We start from the raw sequence: 16,719 nt of genomic DNA, 5'->3' as shown, positions 1-16,719 counted from the left end.
GCAGGTTTTAGATGGCAAATAGTCAAATTTGAATTCTTAAAGGGACAGTACTTGCATTTTGAATTTCAATTTTTTTTTAAACTCAAATCGAATTTGGACTATTCCCTAGTCGAATTACACTAAAACTCAAAATTCTAATTTAAAAATAAGTTTTTTTGTTCCACTTTGTGATGTGACAAATCTGTATATACTGTCTTGTTTTGGAATTGATCTCAAAGGCATTTTTTAAAATACATCTTTAATCTCACTTGTTTTGTGATTGACATATCAATTGGAACTGGTCATCTTACATAAAATGCTCTGGATGCTGAATTTCCATGGTGTCACGTTAATTAATTTTTGACAGAACTGCTGATTCTATTCGAGAAGGATAGCAGATTATTTACATAAGTAGTGAACAGGAAGCTCATCCGTGTCTGTATTTTTCATATTTGATTAGATTAATAATAAAAAGGCACTGAATGTTCTTCCTACAAGTCACAAAAACAGAAAAACACAACTGATTCATTTCAAGATACTCAAATTAACAAAACATGGTAATTAATACATTATTTTCCAAAGTATATTCAGCAGTTTCCATCAGAGACTTTAGCAGCGCCTTCCCAGATGTCGCTCCTGGTGGGAACACTCCATGATTCAGCAATTTGCAGAACTCGTATCCTGCTGTACACAGGGAAGTCAGAAAAAAGGAGGAAGCATATGGGCTTAAGTTATTTACTTTGTACTGAATGAAGATGAAATATTCAAAGGCTATTTCACTCTTGAACACACTAGCAGAGCACAAACTGCAAGCTGTGTCTGTTTTCAGGTGATGACTGTGTGGATATTGCTTAATGGTGTGTTCATATTTACAGGAAGGATTCTCGTTAACTCCTTACAGTGTCTAAAAAAATAGCCTCAGGCCCTGTGGTTTTCCACCTCTCTTTGTGCACTCATACATAAAACCCTGTCACTATGGAAAATAACTAAAGTTATCTTTTACCATCTATTATTATTATTCTTTATACAGCTCCATTATATTCCATAGTGCATTATAGAATTATACATTATTTCCATCATTCCCTGCCCCAGTAACTACTACAAACTAAAGTCCCTGACACTAGTGATGAGCAACAATTTTCAGCAAGTTTTTCTTGTGACCCTCATAGATGGGTGAAAAAACTGGCTGCGCAATTTGTCACGTGTCAAAAAATGTTGTCGCCCATACACTTCAATGCAAATTTTTGCGATTTCAAGAACCTTCCTGTATGTTGGAGTGTGTTAAGAAAACTAGTCTACCTGGAAGAAACCACTGTAAGTAGTGATGGGCGAATTTGCGCCGTTTGCGAAACGGTGAAAAATTTGCGAAATGGCGCCGGGTCCGTTTTTGACTCCGGCGCCCGGTTTTTTTACACCGGCGCCCATTTTTGACTCCGGCGTCCGTTTTGGCGAAAAATGTTTTTGACACCGGCGAATTTTTTCGGGTGAATTTTCGCAGGCGTTTAGCAAATTTATTCGCTGGCGGGGATTCGCGCAAATTCGCTGCGAATTTGCGCCGGCGAATAAATTTGCCCATCACTAACTGTAAGTACAGAAAATATACAAAGTCCTTGCATCAAGAAAGAGATGATGATACCTAGCTGCTGGGTCAATAGTTACCAGATCAACAAAAATGCTCACACTAAAATGTAAAAAAAGATAATTTTTTTCAGCTACTGAAAAAAATCTATGCCTAACTCTTCAAGTGTTTTTCATTACAATATACTTACCTACATCACATTATTTCATAATGTATTTTATTTGTATACATACATTTTTTGTTTCTGTTCCAGACTTACCATTTAGTGTTTTTCCCTGCTGAAGGCAATATTAACTTGTGCCCTAAGAAATGAGCATTTAAGCCAGAAAGCATATAATTAACTCTAGACACATTACTGTGAACCTGAATTATGCATAGTCATTTGTGCAATGAAAGTGATCTCAACTGACCTTTTCAACATTTTTAAACAGAAATTAATTGCCAGAACCTTTATGCGTCTTAGAACATATTGTTCGCACATGTTTTATATTTATTTCACTTTTTATAGAAAAAAAAGTATATATTTATTCATATATATATATATATATATATATTTACATGCTTTTTAAACGTAATTATGAAAAAGAAAATATAACAAAGTTTGAGCTTGTAAATACAGGTGGAAAATTTGCTTTAGATTTGGGTTGACGGAAATCTCAAGATTTGCATTACTCTTGGTTTAACAAGGGTGTAAACAGATGAAATTTGAGTAAAATAAATAAGATTGGTTCACCCTCATCAATCATCATATTATTACTGAAATAAAATTGAAATAAGGGATTAGCTCATGTCTACAAGTGATATTTTGCTAAGGCTTTTACAAGAAATCATTAATCAGTGTCTGATGCACACATGATTTGTACTTTATATCTTAAAAATACTTGCTTCATCAGCAGTATAGGCATTTATAATATTCAACAGGAAATAATTGTGTGGGGGCGATTCATTTGCAAAGTAGAAAAATGCAATGTGTCTAAGGTTTTTTCCCCAAATTGCACTTGCTTCCTTGTGATTTAAATAATGCATAAGTGAGAGGTGGCCCGTGAGCAGTACTTTCTTTACCAAGTACAGAGAATGTAAGTACTCCTCTCCCAGAATACAGAACTATACATTAATGTATAGTGGGTGCTGAGGAGCAGATTTAGCAAGGGTCAAATTTTGAAGTAATGGGAGTTTTTTTGAACTCCCATAACTTTGAAATTCGAATAAAAAAAGACCAACCAAAATGTATTAAAAAAATCAAAGTTTTTTTTTGCAGGTGAATAGGCTGTATTCGATCGTTCAAATTGAAGTAAGATCGTATTTGATCGAATTCGATTAGAAGTATTTTAAAAAGTCCACAAATTGACTCAATATAGGTTCTAGGAGGTCCCCAATAGGCTAAAACAGCAAATCAGGTTTTAGATGGCGAATTGTCAAAGTTTTAAAGAGACAGTACATGATACATTTCAATATTCAAATTTTTAATTTTTTTTTTCAAACTTTAATCAAATTTGGACTATTCCCTAGTTGAAATACAGAAAAAATAGTTTGAAATTCAATTTTTTTTCCTTCAAATTTTCACTTCGACCCTTGAGAAATCTGCCCCTATTAGTGTATTGAATCTGTAATCCTATCTAGTCTAGGCTAGACCTTGTCTGGCTAGTAATCAGGCCGCCATTGGATATAATTGTTCTGTATGAGCACATCTGCACTTTATCATGTTCTTTATCATGTTCTTACTTTTATCATATCACAGTGATACACCCATCATGTCTGACGTTTAGCATTATTTACTTAACATGTTACATCTGCTGAGTGTGCACTGTCTTGTCCTGTCCCTGGACTATGCTGTCCTGTCTTGCAGGAGTTGCATATTTTTGCACTTGCAATTTTTGTCTGTTGTCCAGTACATCTATGTTGTGTGTAGCACCACGGTCCTAAAGGAACGTTGTTTCGTTTCACTGTGTACTGTACAAACTTATATGGATGAAATGACAATGAACTCACTCTTGATTTGACTTGACTCTTGAGCACTGGTTACATTTGACACTTTCTCCACAGAATGGGCTGTTGCTACATGAAAGAGGGAAGGAATGGTATTGTGAAACTACACCTCGCTTATTCTGCATGACTAAATAAAAGATTTGGATGCCAGAAGGTTCTTCAACAAAATAAATAGCAACATCCTTTATTATGTTAAAGCACAAGTCAGGGATATCATAATCACAATGTATTCATATTCATACACATGTCGAGCAATATCGCAGCAAATTCAGAGCCAGCACCTTTTGACATCCCTGTTGAGATAGCATACCAAAATGATAGATGCACCCTCAGGATCTCTGTACGTAATTGGATCCCCACATGTTGGATCAGGGAAAGCACTAAACCTTAATCTATATTAGGCTGAGATCCCTACACTACAGGCCAGTGTTGCCTGAGGGGAGAGCTACCCCCTTGCTATCCCTCCTAGTTGGAGCACAAACTGCTGTTGCTCACTAGTTCTATCTGGCTCACTTTCCTAGAAAGTTACAGAGAACTACCCTGTTCAAAACCTCATTCACTGGGTCCCTGTATCCCTGACTTCACAAAGGGCCTCACCACCCTTGGGGCCTTCCCTTTCCTGGGGCATAGTCTGAGGATCCCAGCAACATCCACTCCCTCCTGAAGTGAAAGGAAAAAGGGGAAGATTCACCATCTGCTCAACACTATACTGAAGTGTGACAGGAAGCGGTCATAAGACTCTGGGCTAATTTTACACCTTACACATTATGTAAATAAGCAAAAGTAGTACATGAACTTTTGCAAAGAAACCAGAGTACAAGGAAGTCTAGGCATTTAAAGCCATAGGGGAGAATTAACCCTATAAGTCCCTACAAATTGAAGGGGCAGTCTTTTGCATGCCTTAGTGCTCCATTATACCTACAAAAAAGGATGCCTTATGCGTTTGAGGTGATTAAGGAGAAAAATATAATGATATATTTTTTTAGTTCATTCTAGGCTCATATTCATTGCTAACCATTCAAACAGTATTTATGTCCCACCACTGTCAGACAGTGGTACAAATATGGGACCTGTTATCCACAATGCTTGGGACCTGAGATTTTCTGTATAAGGGTTAAACCTACCTCAAAATAATTTAAACAATTAAACCAGTAGGATTGTTCTGTCTCCAGTATGGATTAATCATATCTTTGTTGGGATCAAGTATAAGGTATGGTTATATTATTACAGAGAAAAAATAAATCATTTTCAAATATTTGAATTATTTGATAATACAGTCTATGGAAGATGGGCTTCAAGAATTCAGAGCTTTCACATTAGAAACAGTGGAAAACAGTATCCTTACTATAGCTGCATAAACAAACCTATAAAAGTTTCTATAATTTCTATCAATAGTTTTACCCACTTGGTGCAATGTCAGATATATTCTCATTAATAGTGACAGTGGTGCCCTACACTGAGTGAAATATAGGCCTACACCTCTAAAAGGAAACCATGGAGGCCCACTTATGCATGGAATCTAAAGCCTTGAACACTAGTATAGTTGCTGTGTCGCTGTCTGATTGGTGAAAGGCTATAACTGCTATTATCTTAATGATCTCATAACCCCTTTATATTTTATCATATAGTAGATATTGACATTTTCTTTATTGTATAACAATGCCAAAATGTACTTCATTACTTTGAAATAAATAAGATTCTACCTCTCCAAACAAAACTGTAGAAATTTGAAATACACTGAAATAACTATTATTTATAATGATATTAACATATTCTTGAGATGCTGACAGAACTTGTTATTAACACAGTGGGATTCTGCATTTGTGATAAACATTAATTAGACCTATGCTCCCATTATGTATTCCCTGCATTGAAAGTGATTTATTTCAAGTCTTAATAATATATAATTAATTGACTTTTATTGTGAAATATATATGGTTTTAGACTCATTAAGAGAGTCCCAGATGTCCAATTTATGATTGTTATTATTTTGAATACAGCCATAAACAACTTCATTTGTTTCCAGAACCTATAATTGGTCAGCTCAGTGTCATCCCCTTTAAACAAAACAGGTATTGTTTGTCCATATATTGCAATATATTTAAGCTGCCCAATTATGTGAACGTTATCCCTGGTCTACTAAACTTATATCTGATTCATTAAGAATTCTACTGCTTCACTATATATTTTACACAGTGACTAAGTTATACCTGCAACTCACTTGCTTTCAAGGTTAAAACTTCCAAATATGGTTGCTTTTTTATTGGCCACCACTGAGTTCACCTGACTGTAGCTAAAAAAGATGGGAGCTGCAACATGGAGCTGGGCACTGCTTCTGTATAAACTATAACAAACAAGGGAAAGTGTGGTTACCAATAATGTTTAAAACATTAAGCAGGGGTATGATGAAACTGTGACCGCAAAATTCATATAGACAAATACAAGATGCTAAAGCTTTGTTTTCTCTGGAAAAAAGGCGCTTGGGAGGGGACATGATTACACTTTACATGTACATTATAGACAAATCGCAGGGGACCTTTTTACCCATAAAGTGGATCACCATACCAGAGGCCACCCCTTTAGACTAGAAGAAAAGAACTTTCATTTGAAGCAACGTAGGGGGTTCTTCACAGTCAGGACAGTGAGGTTGTGGAATGCACTGCCGGGTGATGTTGTGATAGCTGATTCTGCTAATGCTTTTAAGAGCAGCTTGGATGATTTCTTGGCAACAGCAATTTCGAGTCACGGATCTGCACACACAGACAATTCTCTGCAGTCGGGGACGTGGTCCCTCATTTTATTGTTATATGGTATATAATATAATATTGATGATATAAAAATAAAAAGAGGGGCCATGTCCCAGACTGCTGAGAATTGTGTGTGTATGCGGATCCATGAATCAAAATTGCTGTTGCTAAGGGATCTTGCCAGGTCAACAGAGGACCAGCACCACCATTGCAGTAGGAGTGAATAGCAGGAGTGCTGTAGATATAACACATTGGATGATTTCTTGGACAGACATAATATGAAAGGCCATTGTGATACTAAACTCTATAGTTAGTATAGATATGGGTATTTATAATGTATGTGAAAGTATGGAGGGGTGTGTGTATGGATGCTGGATTTTTATTTGGAGGGGTTGGACTTGATGGACTTTGTGTTTTCTCAACCTGATTTATCTATGTAAATATGTAATGCTAAAGCTGAACAGGTCATGTGTAATTTGGTCTCATGTAAATGGCATAACTGCACAGACAGAATCTCTGAAAGACTAGAGAAATGCATCCCCATCTACCTCCGAGTCAACTGATGAATAACCAGATTTTCTGCTTTGAGCAATGAACTCTGTTACAATTTTTATCATACATAAGAGCTCTGTATAATGAGCTCATCACATATAATATGAAGTTCATTACACAGGGGATAGTGGAGGGGGATTGAGCATGTCCATTTATCATTACCATCTTCTTTAGAGTTCAATTTCCATGTGCAATTCATTAAAAAAGAGAACAAAAACTAAGGAAGGTGGGGCTAGGGAAGATCAAGAGATACCATAAGTTAGGAGCAATACATTTTGAGGAAAAAGACTTGATTATTTTATTGACAATTATTATTGACAATTGTTATAATTGAAAAGTCATTTGTAAAAAATGTATTGTATGCACATTGAGCATTATACATTGAGTTTGCATTGCCTGTAATAATTAGTTTGGTTCCATAATATCTATGTTTTTATTTTGTGATAAGAAATGCCATGGGGAAACCCAATTTATATCCAAACTTACACTCTCACTCTACTGCAATGACTAAAAGTCTGCATTTTACATCTTAAGTCCCTATACCTATGGGGCAGCAAGTCCCCAATTTTACATTTTATTTTTTTTCTAGTAATAAAAATGCTTGTCAGTAAAATCAAAAAATACTTGTTAAAATTTGGAAGGTTCTACACTTGATTGTCTCTTCCATCCCTGCAATTTTTTGCATTTTTAGTTATTTTCTGTGTTAATAATTTATTAGTCACTGCATGTTCTGCAAAAGCAATGGCACAAGGACATTTTATTATTGCAGTGACTCCCACAGGGAGTAGTCAATATGCTGTTCCCCTGATGGTTTTGATTATTGCTACCAAAATGCTGATTATAACTCTAATGGCAGTGGTACTTCCTAAAACTGAAAAAAAATAAGTGCATTTCATAAGAGTATCTATCTATATGTCATATATTTGTTAACTTCATCAAGAAATGTTTTCTTTTTACAGCCGAAGATGCTTGTGGAGGCACAGTTAGGGGATCAAGTGGAATTATCTCCAGCCCAAACTTTCCCAATGAATACCATAATAACGCGGACTGTACATGGACAATAGTTACAGAACCTGGGGATACGATATCCCTTGTTTTCACCGATTTTCATATGGAGGAAAAATATGATTACTTAGAAATTGAAGGATCTGACCCACCAAAAATATGGTAAGATACTTGATTCAACTAAACTAATGTCTATAAGAAATATTGTGCAATTTATTTTATGCACCATGTTGTGCCACTGACAATTATAATCATCTGTTCTTGTTCTATTATTGATTTAATACAGTAGGTCTTCATATTTAAGGGCCTTCCAAAACATATTTTCTTTTTCCACAAGTCTCAACTTTGGAAAAAGAGAGGTTTTGTCAGCCAATAGGGTATACAGTACATAAAAAGGGTAAAAATTGCATATTTTCATTATTCTGAACCTGATCACTACATTTGAAATTGGTATATTCACAACAGGGAAATGCCTATCTCAACTGGTGGAGATTTTTATGCAGAGCAGGGTGCTCAATAAAGATACAGATTCAGCATCCAGCTCAACAAATAAATACATTGATTTTGTGCTTCTTCATCTTGCTTTCAGGGTCATGATTTATCATACAGTTAGGGGATATTTATCAAGGGTTGAATAATGAATTGAAAATACTTCGAAATTCGAATTCAAAGAGACCAACTGAAGTTAGCCAAAGCTTCGGAAGCTTAGCCAAAGCTTCCGGCAAATACATAAACCCCCCCCATAGTTATGTATTTGCCAGAAGCTTTGGCTAAGCTCATGTGGTTATTGCACCCTCATACCCACCCCTTTATATTTTTGGTGGTCCCCCTCACTTGTTGTGCCTTGGTTTGTGCAATCGCTCTCTCTTAAAAGCCATAAATGCTAGCGGCATGGGAGGATCTAGCCGTGAAAAAACCAATGTCCCATTAGACACTTCTCTATGTACACACACACTTATTGTGTCATTCATTTAGTTCTCCTCTACACTCTTTCATTCTATGCTTACTTACATACTCCTTTGGGAGTATGTAAGTATGTACACATACACTTTCCCTTATCACTACCATACACACCTTCACATTTCACTTACACATGTATACACACTATTGTGCAACTGCACATATCACTCTACTTTGTTTTTAATTACAACACCTGACTTTTACTTTTCTAAAATGGGCGTTGGTTAAGGCAGTCTCTCCCTCTTAAAAGCCGCTCAGCAGTTGGCGGGGGAGGATTTAGCACAGAGTTTGAAACCAAAGCACAGGAGATGTTTACATAAAGAATTGTTACTACAGAGAAGTAATATTCCTTTTTTACTATGACTAAAGATAAATAAGTTAGGGACCACCATGTGGGGTTTTACCTTGACGTGGTATGGTGGCTTATCAATATTATGATCATAACTTTGTAACAAAAAAACCCTGTTTCAAAATAACATGCACTTGCATATTTACTTGAATTACTTAGACAGGGCTTTAAACTTTTTGAAATTGGCCTCAGGTGTGCATCCACAACCCCCCCATAGTTGAGTGAAGGAATAGAATAAAAAAACGTTGAATTTTGAATGATTTTTTTGGCTACTTCGACCATCGAATTGGCTACTTTGACCTTCGACTACGACTTCGACTTCAAATCGAACGATTCAAAATAAAATCGTTTGACTATTCGACCATTTGATAGTCAAAGTACTGTCTCTTTAAAAAAAACGTTGACCCCCTACTTTGCCAAGTAAAACCTACCGAACCTCAATGTAAGCCTATGGGGAAAGTCCCCAGTTCGATAGTCGAATATCAAGGGTTAATTAACCCTCGATATTCGACCCTAAGTAAATGTGCCCCATAGTGCTTGAAAAGTCTTCTTCAGTTTCTTTAGGGAAACATTTAATAAATACGGTACAGTTGAAAAGACTGTTTCATGTTTTTACATTTAAAATTTACCATGGCAAGTTTAAATCTGTCATATATTAGAATAGTGAGTCCTTTCAACTCTTATAAGAAGGTTGAAATGTGAAAACTGGGAAAAGTAGCACTCAGCACCAGGCACTAGCCACTAAGGGGCTCATTTATCAACACTGGGCAAATTTGCCCATGGGCAGTTACCCATAGTAACCAATCAGTGATTAGCTTTTTAAAGCCAGCTGCAAGTAAACCAATCAATGCAGCAATTTCATTGGTTGCTATGGGTTGCTGCTCATGGGCAAATTTGCACAGTGTTGATAAATGGGCCCGATGACTTTCATTTCAAGCCTTTTTATATTTTGCAGTTTCCAAAAAGACCCATTATTCTTGAAGTCATCCCTGACTAGGATAAAGCAAGGCATTTGTAGCTCAAAGACTCACAAAGCAGGATATCCTTACGGTATAGGAGATTCAATCAAAATGATTGCTGTGTATGGTGTCAATTTCTTATGTTAGGCCAGTGCCTTCAAGAGAATAATGTGCCGACTATAAAGATATTGGTTCTTCATATGAAAGTAAAGTGCAGCCTCATTACTGCTAAAATAGGGAAAATTTCAAACAGAAAATGAAAAAGACCAGAAAATTTGTACAGGAATTACAATGAGCAAAGTAACTAATGGGTTTTCAAAGTACTGCAGAGCTTAGTTTTTTTTTTGAGTTCTAAGACAGTACATTTAATACCATTCTGTTATGATACAACAGTCTCAATACATGTTCAACTTTTATTCTGTTTTATATAGTTCATTACTGCTAATATTAATCATAGAACATTATTCATCAGCAGTCTTTAAGTTACATTACAATAACAACAATGGAGAGTGCAGTGCAGAATGCTTATATCTAGTAAAATACATTTACGCAAAATCCAGGATTGGATAGCTAGTGATATAGACTGCGTGTGTGTTTCTTCTATGATACAAGGGATTATTTTATTATAGAAACATTTGGTAAGAATGTTAAATTATTTATTTATCACGGTTCAAATATCTGTCGATGAAGGTTGATTTATCTTGCATTGCATGAAATCTTGCAATAAACACTATTGTGAAAATTTAAGATACTTTCTGTGCTCTCCATGTAGAGTTGATTTCATATTTTTAATTATAAGGATTTATTTGCTCTGTTTTCACTTATCATCTTGCAGCAAATCTACTTTCTAGCAAGAGGCCTACCAGCCATGATGCCCTGTAGGGCTTGGAGTAGCAGCACAGATTAGTATGCTTACAGGTTTGCATTGCTCTCATTGCTCTTCTGAGGCTCAGAATTTATACTATAGGTATGGGACCTGTTATCCAGAATGCTCGGGACCTGGGGTTTTCCGGATAACAGATCTTTCCGTAATTTGGGTCTTCATGCCTTAAGTCTACTAGGAATTCATTTAAACATTAAATAAACCCAATAAGCTGGTTTTGCTTCCAATAATGATTAATTATATCTTAGTTGGGATAAAGTACGAGCTACTGTTTTATTATTACAGAGAAAACGGAAATCATTTTTAAAAATTAGGATTATTTGGATAAAATGGAGTCTATGGGAGACAGCCATTCCTTAATTCGGAGCTTTCTGGATATCGAGTTTCCGGATAAGGGATCCTACACCTGTATAAGTAAAATTTAATTAAAGTACATGAATGTACACTAAGGGGTCTGTTTGTTGAGCTACATTTTTTTATGGTTGAGTTTTTAGAGGGAAAAAAATCTCAAATTTTTAAAGATTTATTATCAGCAAAGCTGATAAAAATCCAAATACGAAAATAAACCTGCTAAAACCTCTCATGTAAAAATCAATGGCAGATGTCCCTTTTACAGTTGGAAGATTTTTTTTTGCCTTCTGGCTGTTTGATGTTGTTTTCGTTCAAAAACTTAAAAACGTTAAAAAGTTTCACAATTTAAATTGTTGCGCAATTAAAATTGTTTTGCAATTTTGTTAAGACTTTTCCTACATGTACAATTTTTGTTCAGATTTTTTTTTTAGTAAATTAAGCCAAATTGTGGATAGGAGTTAGGTCAAATTTTTATTATTATTATTTTTAAATAATGACAAAAATTTGAAGTTTTAATAAATAACCCCCTAAAATCCACCTATAGGTCATGTTGATGGATTTTCACCGGTATGTCTGCTTTTGTAAGTAATTGTAACTTGAAGTTCCTAAACCTGACAGTTTTGTCAAGCTGACTGTCCCTTTTCAACCTGTCAGTTATAGGTTCTAATGTTGACGGACTACTGCTCCACAAACATCAGATAAGTAATGTAAAAGCTAAACAGCAAATACTTTAAAAACCAAAATTATTTATAGCATGCAAAGACAATGTTATGAATAGGGATGTAGCGAACGTCGGAAAAAAAGTTCGCGAACATATTCGCGAACTTGCGCAAAAATGCGAGCGGTTCGCGAACGGTTCGCGAACCCCATAGACTTCAATGGGAAGGCGAACTTTAACATCTAGAAAAGACATTTCTGGCCAGAAAAATGATTTTAAAGTTGTTTAAAGGGTGCAACGACCTGGACAGTGGCATGCCAGAGGGGGATCAAGGGCAAAAATGTATCTGAAAAATCTGCCTGTGTGTGCTTGGAAGAGATAGTGTAGGGGGAGAGCTGTTAGTGATTTCAGGGACAGATGATAGTAAGTTTGCTGGCTAGTAATCTGCTTGATACTGCTCTGTATTGGAGGGACAGAAGTCTGCAGGGATTTGAGGGACATTTTAGCTTAGGTAGCTTTGCTGGCTAGTAATCTACTGTTCTCTTTAAACAACTGCCATACGTTGACCTTGTAGGCATTGTTTGCCCAGTTTTTTTGGACGCAGCCACTGAAGCACAGTTGCCAGAAAAAATATGCCATATAAATGCTGAAAATAGTCATTTTTCGCCATTACGTAAAATATATTATGGCTGCTTGAAAAAAGTGACTCCGGTGTTTTTTCTGGAGACGGTAATATTATGGATATTTAGACAGAATGGGAACAAGGTCACACAGCTCGATGGCGGGTTGAAGAAAACAGTGTGCAAATAATGCCTACAAGGCCAACGTATACACTACTACAGCGGTGGATACGGATTACGTAAAATATATGAATGCTGCTTGAAAAAAGTGACTCCGGTGTTTTTTCTGGAGACGGTAATATTATGGATATTTAGACAGAATGTGAACAAGGTCACACAGCTCGATGGCGGGTTGAAGAAAACAGTGTGCAAATAATGCCTACAGGGCAAATAATGCCTAAAAGGTCAACTTATACACTACTACAGCGGTAGTAAAATAAAAAAAGTAAAATAAAAAAAAAATGAATATTAAAAAAAAAAAATTAAAGTTGGTGCTGCTGAACTACTAGGAGCAGCAGATTAGCACACCAGTCCCACTCCCCAACACTGCTAGACTAATAGCACTGGGCTCTTATAGTAGTAGTAGTAGTAGTAGTAGTAAAACAACAAAAAAATAAATAAAAGCAGTCCTTACAAGGACTACTGTTATTGCAGCAGTCAGCAGATGAGATCAGAAGCAGGACAGCTGCCCACTGCAGCTACATACAGAGCACTGCAGTAGAAGGTAGATTACTAGCCAGCAAAGCTACCTAAGCTTAAATGTCCCTCAAACCCCTGCAGACTTCTGTCCCTCCAATAACAGAGCAGTATCAAAACGATTACTAGCCAGCAAACTTTCAACTGTCCCTGAAATCACTAACAGGCAGCAGCTCTCTCCCTACACTATCTCTTCAGCACACACAGGCAGAGTGAAAAAACGCTGCAGGGCTTCGGTTTTTATAGGGAAGGGGAGTGGTCCAGGGGAGAGCTTCCTGATTGGCTGCCATGTACCTGCTGGTCTGGGGTGAGAGGGCAAAAAAAAGCGCCAACAATGGCGAACCCAAAATGGCGAACGTCGCGCGACGTTCGCGAACTTCCGGCGAGCGCGAACACCCGATGTTCGCGCGAACAAGTTCGCCGGCGAACAGTTCGCGACATCTCTAGTTATGAATTCTTTAATTTTCTGGTGTCAGTATCTCTTTAATTTCCTGTTGGCGAGAGAGAGAGAGACCTATTTATTAAAGGTTGAATTAAAGGTGATTTATCATGTTCAAATTTAAAAATTTTTTTTTTGGTTCAGGTAAGTTTATTAGATCAAACATTACACAGGTATATAGCAGTTTTACAGCAGTGGAAATGCATATATGCAGAACAGTCAGATAGACATTACATTCTAAACACAAGGTAGAACCACAAAAAAGAGGTCAACCATACAATTATACATCTTCCAGAATCCATAGTTGCCAAATCTTAAGATACAATTTGGAAGTGCCATTTCTCCTAGCTATGAGATCTTTTACCTTTTGCAGGTCTTGGACCGCTTTGTCCCATGCCTGATATGTAGGGGGGGGGTGCCCTCCAATGAAGCGCAATGAGCTTTCGGGCCAGGAAAAGCAACTTGTCAATCATTTTACGAGCTGGGGATGCCAGTGGGGTAGGCGGGTCCATACCTTACAAGTACCATTTAGGGTCAAGTGGGAGCTCAAACCCTAGTAATTTCGTTATCCGAGCTTGAACGGCTACCCAGAAGGAATTCAGTTCGCAGCAAGACCAGAACGTGTGCATGAAAGTACCCTCTTCCCTCCCACACCGCAAACATGTATTCGGAAGCATCGGGTTAAGCCTGTGGAGGAGAGTTCTAGTATAATAGGCCCTGTGTACAAAGTACAACTGTTGCATTCTAAACTTGTATATGGGGGAAATAACCAGCGGGGACCGGAGCACTAGTTGCCACTGGTCATCGGTCAGTGGAGCCACATCCTGTTCCCACCTGTCCCTGGCTTTCAGGGGTTTTTTTTTGACATACACTGTGCTGTAGCGCCTTATAAAAGAAAGATATTTTGCGTCCGGGCTGCGTTTGAGTAAACACGTCTGATACAGGTGTGCAAGGCAGTTGGTAATTATTGGACCTAAGAGCCTTCCGTACCACTCCAATGATTTTATGATAGGTAAGCCATTGAGAGGAGGGAACGGCATACCTTTCCCTAAGGGTGGAAAACGAGACCCCTTCGCAGTCATCCCAAATTTGGCCCAGGGTAAATATCCCAGCGTCCTGCCGCTCTTTGGGGACTCCCAACTTATCCAAGGGCGAGAGTTTGCTGTTACACCATAGGGGTGTAAGGGGATCCAGCCCTGCCCGATTCGTAAGGTGATATACCCTGTTAAGGATACCTTTTTGATGGATCAAAAGCGGATTATGAGCGGGCCTGACGTTTTTAGGGGCTACGGTTAGAATGGCATGCATCGGGGGGAGATCCGTGCACAATACAGATTGCCACAACTGATAAAGTGCCTCTTCAACTGAGGAGTGCAGTAGAGTCCATAACTGAGAGAGTTGTGCCGCTAAATAATACAGTTGCATGTCAGGTAGAGCCATACCACCCAAATCTTTAGGCCGATACAGAGTTGCCAAGGCTAATCTATTCCTGGATGACCCCCATACAAAGCGCCTAAACAAAGATGCGAGCTCTACAAAAAAAGAGCCTTGTATTCTAGTAGGCGCATGCCAAAGTAAATACAGAAGTTTCGGGGCTATGATCATCTTGATAATCTGGATGCGACCTGTGGGACCTAATGGTAGACGCTCCCAGGTTTGGAATTTGGACCTTACCCAGTGCAGCAGGGGGGCAATGTTAAGAGCATAATAAGTAGTGATCGGCAGAGCCACTTTGACCCCTAGGTAAGTGAACTGGGAGGATTTCTGCAGTGGAATAACGTCAGGGATGGAAGCTCCTGCATTCGGATCAATAAGGAACAGAGTAGATTTAGCTTGGTTAGTTTTCAGCCCCGAAATGTCCCCAAATTCTTTAGTCAGGTCAAGTAGTGTAAGAAGTGAACCCTGCGTATCACCCAAGTATACGAGTGTGTCATCCGCATACATTTGTATTTTCTCTTCTCTGGCCTGGAGTTGCAAGCCTTTAATCCGGGTATTTTGGCGGATTGCAAGAGCCAGAGGCTCAATGGCCAATGCAAATAAGAGAGGGGATAGGGGGCACCCTTGTCTCGTACCTCTAGAGAGGGGGAAAGTATCAGTGAGAGAGGCGTTAAGCCTCAGCGAAGCTATCGGGTTTCTGTACAGCAATTGGACCAACTTAATGAAATGGGGACCTATGCCAAAGGCTTCCAGGACCTTCCATAGATAAACCCACTCTACAGTATCGAAGGCTTTCGCCACATCCAAAGCCGCTATCGCCCTGTGCCCCACATTTGAGTGTTCAATAGATAGATTGAACATGAGCCTTCTAATGTTATGGGCAGTGGTTTTACCAGGGATGAACCCTGTTTGGTCCTCAGTGACCAGATGGGTGACCACCTTCCCTAGCCTCCTCGAAAGAATCTTAGCTAGAATTTTTACGTCCGCCGTCAACAAAGATATGGGGCGATACGCCTCCGGACATGTGGGGTCCTTACCCTGCTTTGGTAACAAAATAATGGTGGCCTCATACATAGAGGCAGGGAGTAGCATGTGATCGAGAGCATAAGCATAGGTTTTTAACAAATGAGGGGCTAACAGTGCCGCGTGAGTTTTATATATCTCAATCGGAATGCCATCCGCTCCCGGCGCCTTCCCCACTGGAAAAGACCCAATCGCCTCTAAGATTTCGTCAGTTGAGATGGGTTGGTCAAGATAGTCTCGAAACTCTGCACTCAGGGTAGGTATTGTCAGGTTACCTAAAAAAGCATCTACTGCCATCCCCCCTGGGTCAAGCCCGGAGCGATAGAGATCCGTGTAAAATCCAACCATAGTTTGCCGAATTTCCATAGCATCAGTAGTAAAGCTGGTGTCACCTGTTTTAAGCTTAGTGATAGTAGGGGGGGCTACCAATTCCCTAGTGAGTAAAGCTAGCATTCTCCCGGCTTTCTCCCCTTGTTCCAGAATCCTAGCTCTAGCA

The 16,719-nt window shown here is 38.2% G+C and overlaps 1 protein-coding gene across 1 annotated transcript in view; it reads left to right on the top strand.

The window, feature by feature from the left end:
* The window catches only part of LOC108719755 (CUB and sushi domain-containing protein 3-like), a 489,518-nt gene that overhangs the window by 14,085 nt on the left and 458,714 nt on the right, over positions 1-16,719 (top strand). Inside the window, exon 2 of the mRNA XM_041567998.1 lies at positions 7,803-8,010. Coding sequence (XP_041423932.1) covers positions 7,803-8,010 — 208 coding nt within the window. The remainder of the gene's footprint in view (positions 1-7,802; positions 8,011-16,719) is intronic.

The sequence above is a fragment of the Xenopus laevis genome, chromosome 6S, assembly GCF_017654675.1.
Source record: "Xenopus laevis strain J_2021 chromosome 6S, Xenopus_laevis_v10.1, whole genome shotgun sequence".
Taxonomy (NCBI): Eukaryota; Metazoa; Chordata; class Amphibia; order Anura; family Pipidae; genus Xenopus; species Xenopus laevis.
This window is presented reverse-complemented; position numbering and strand designations above follow the sequence as displayed.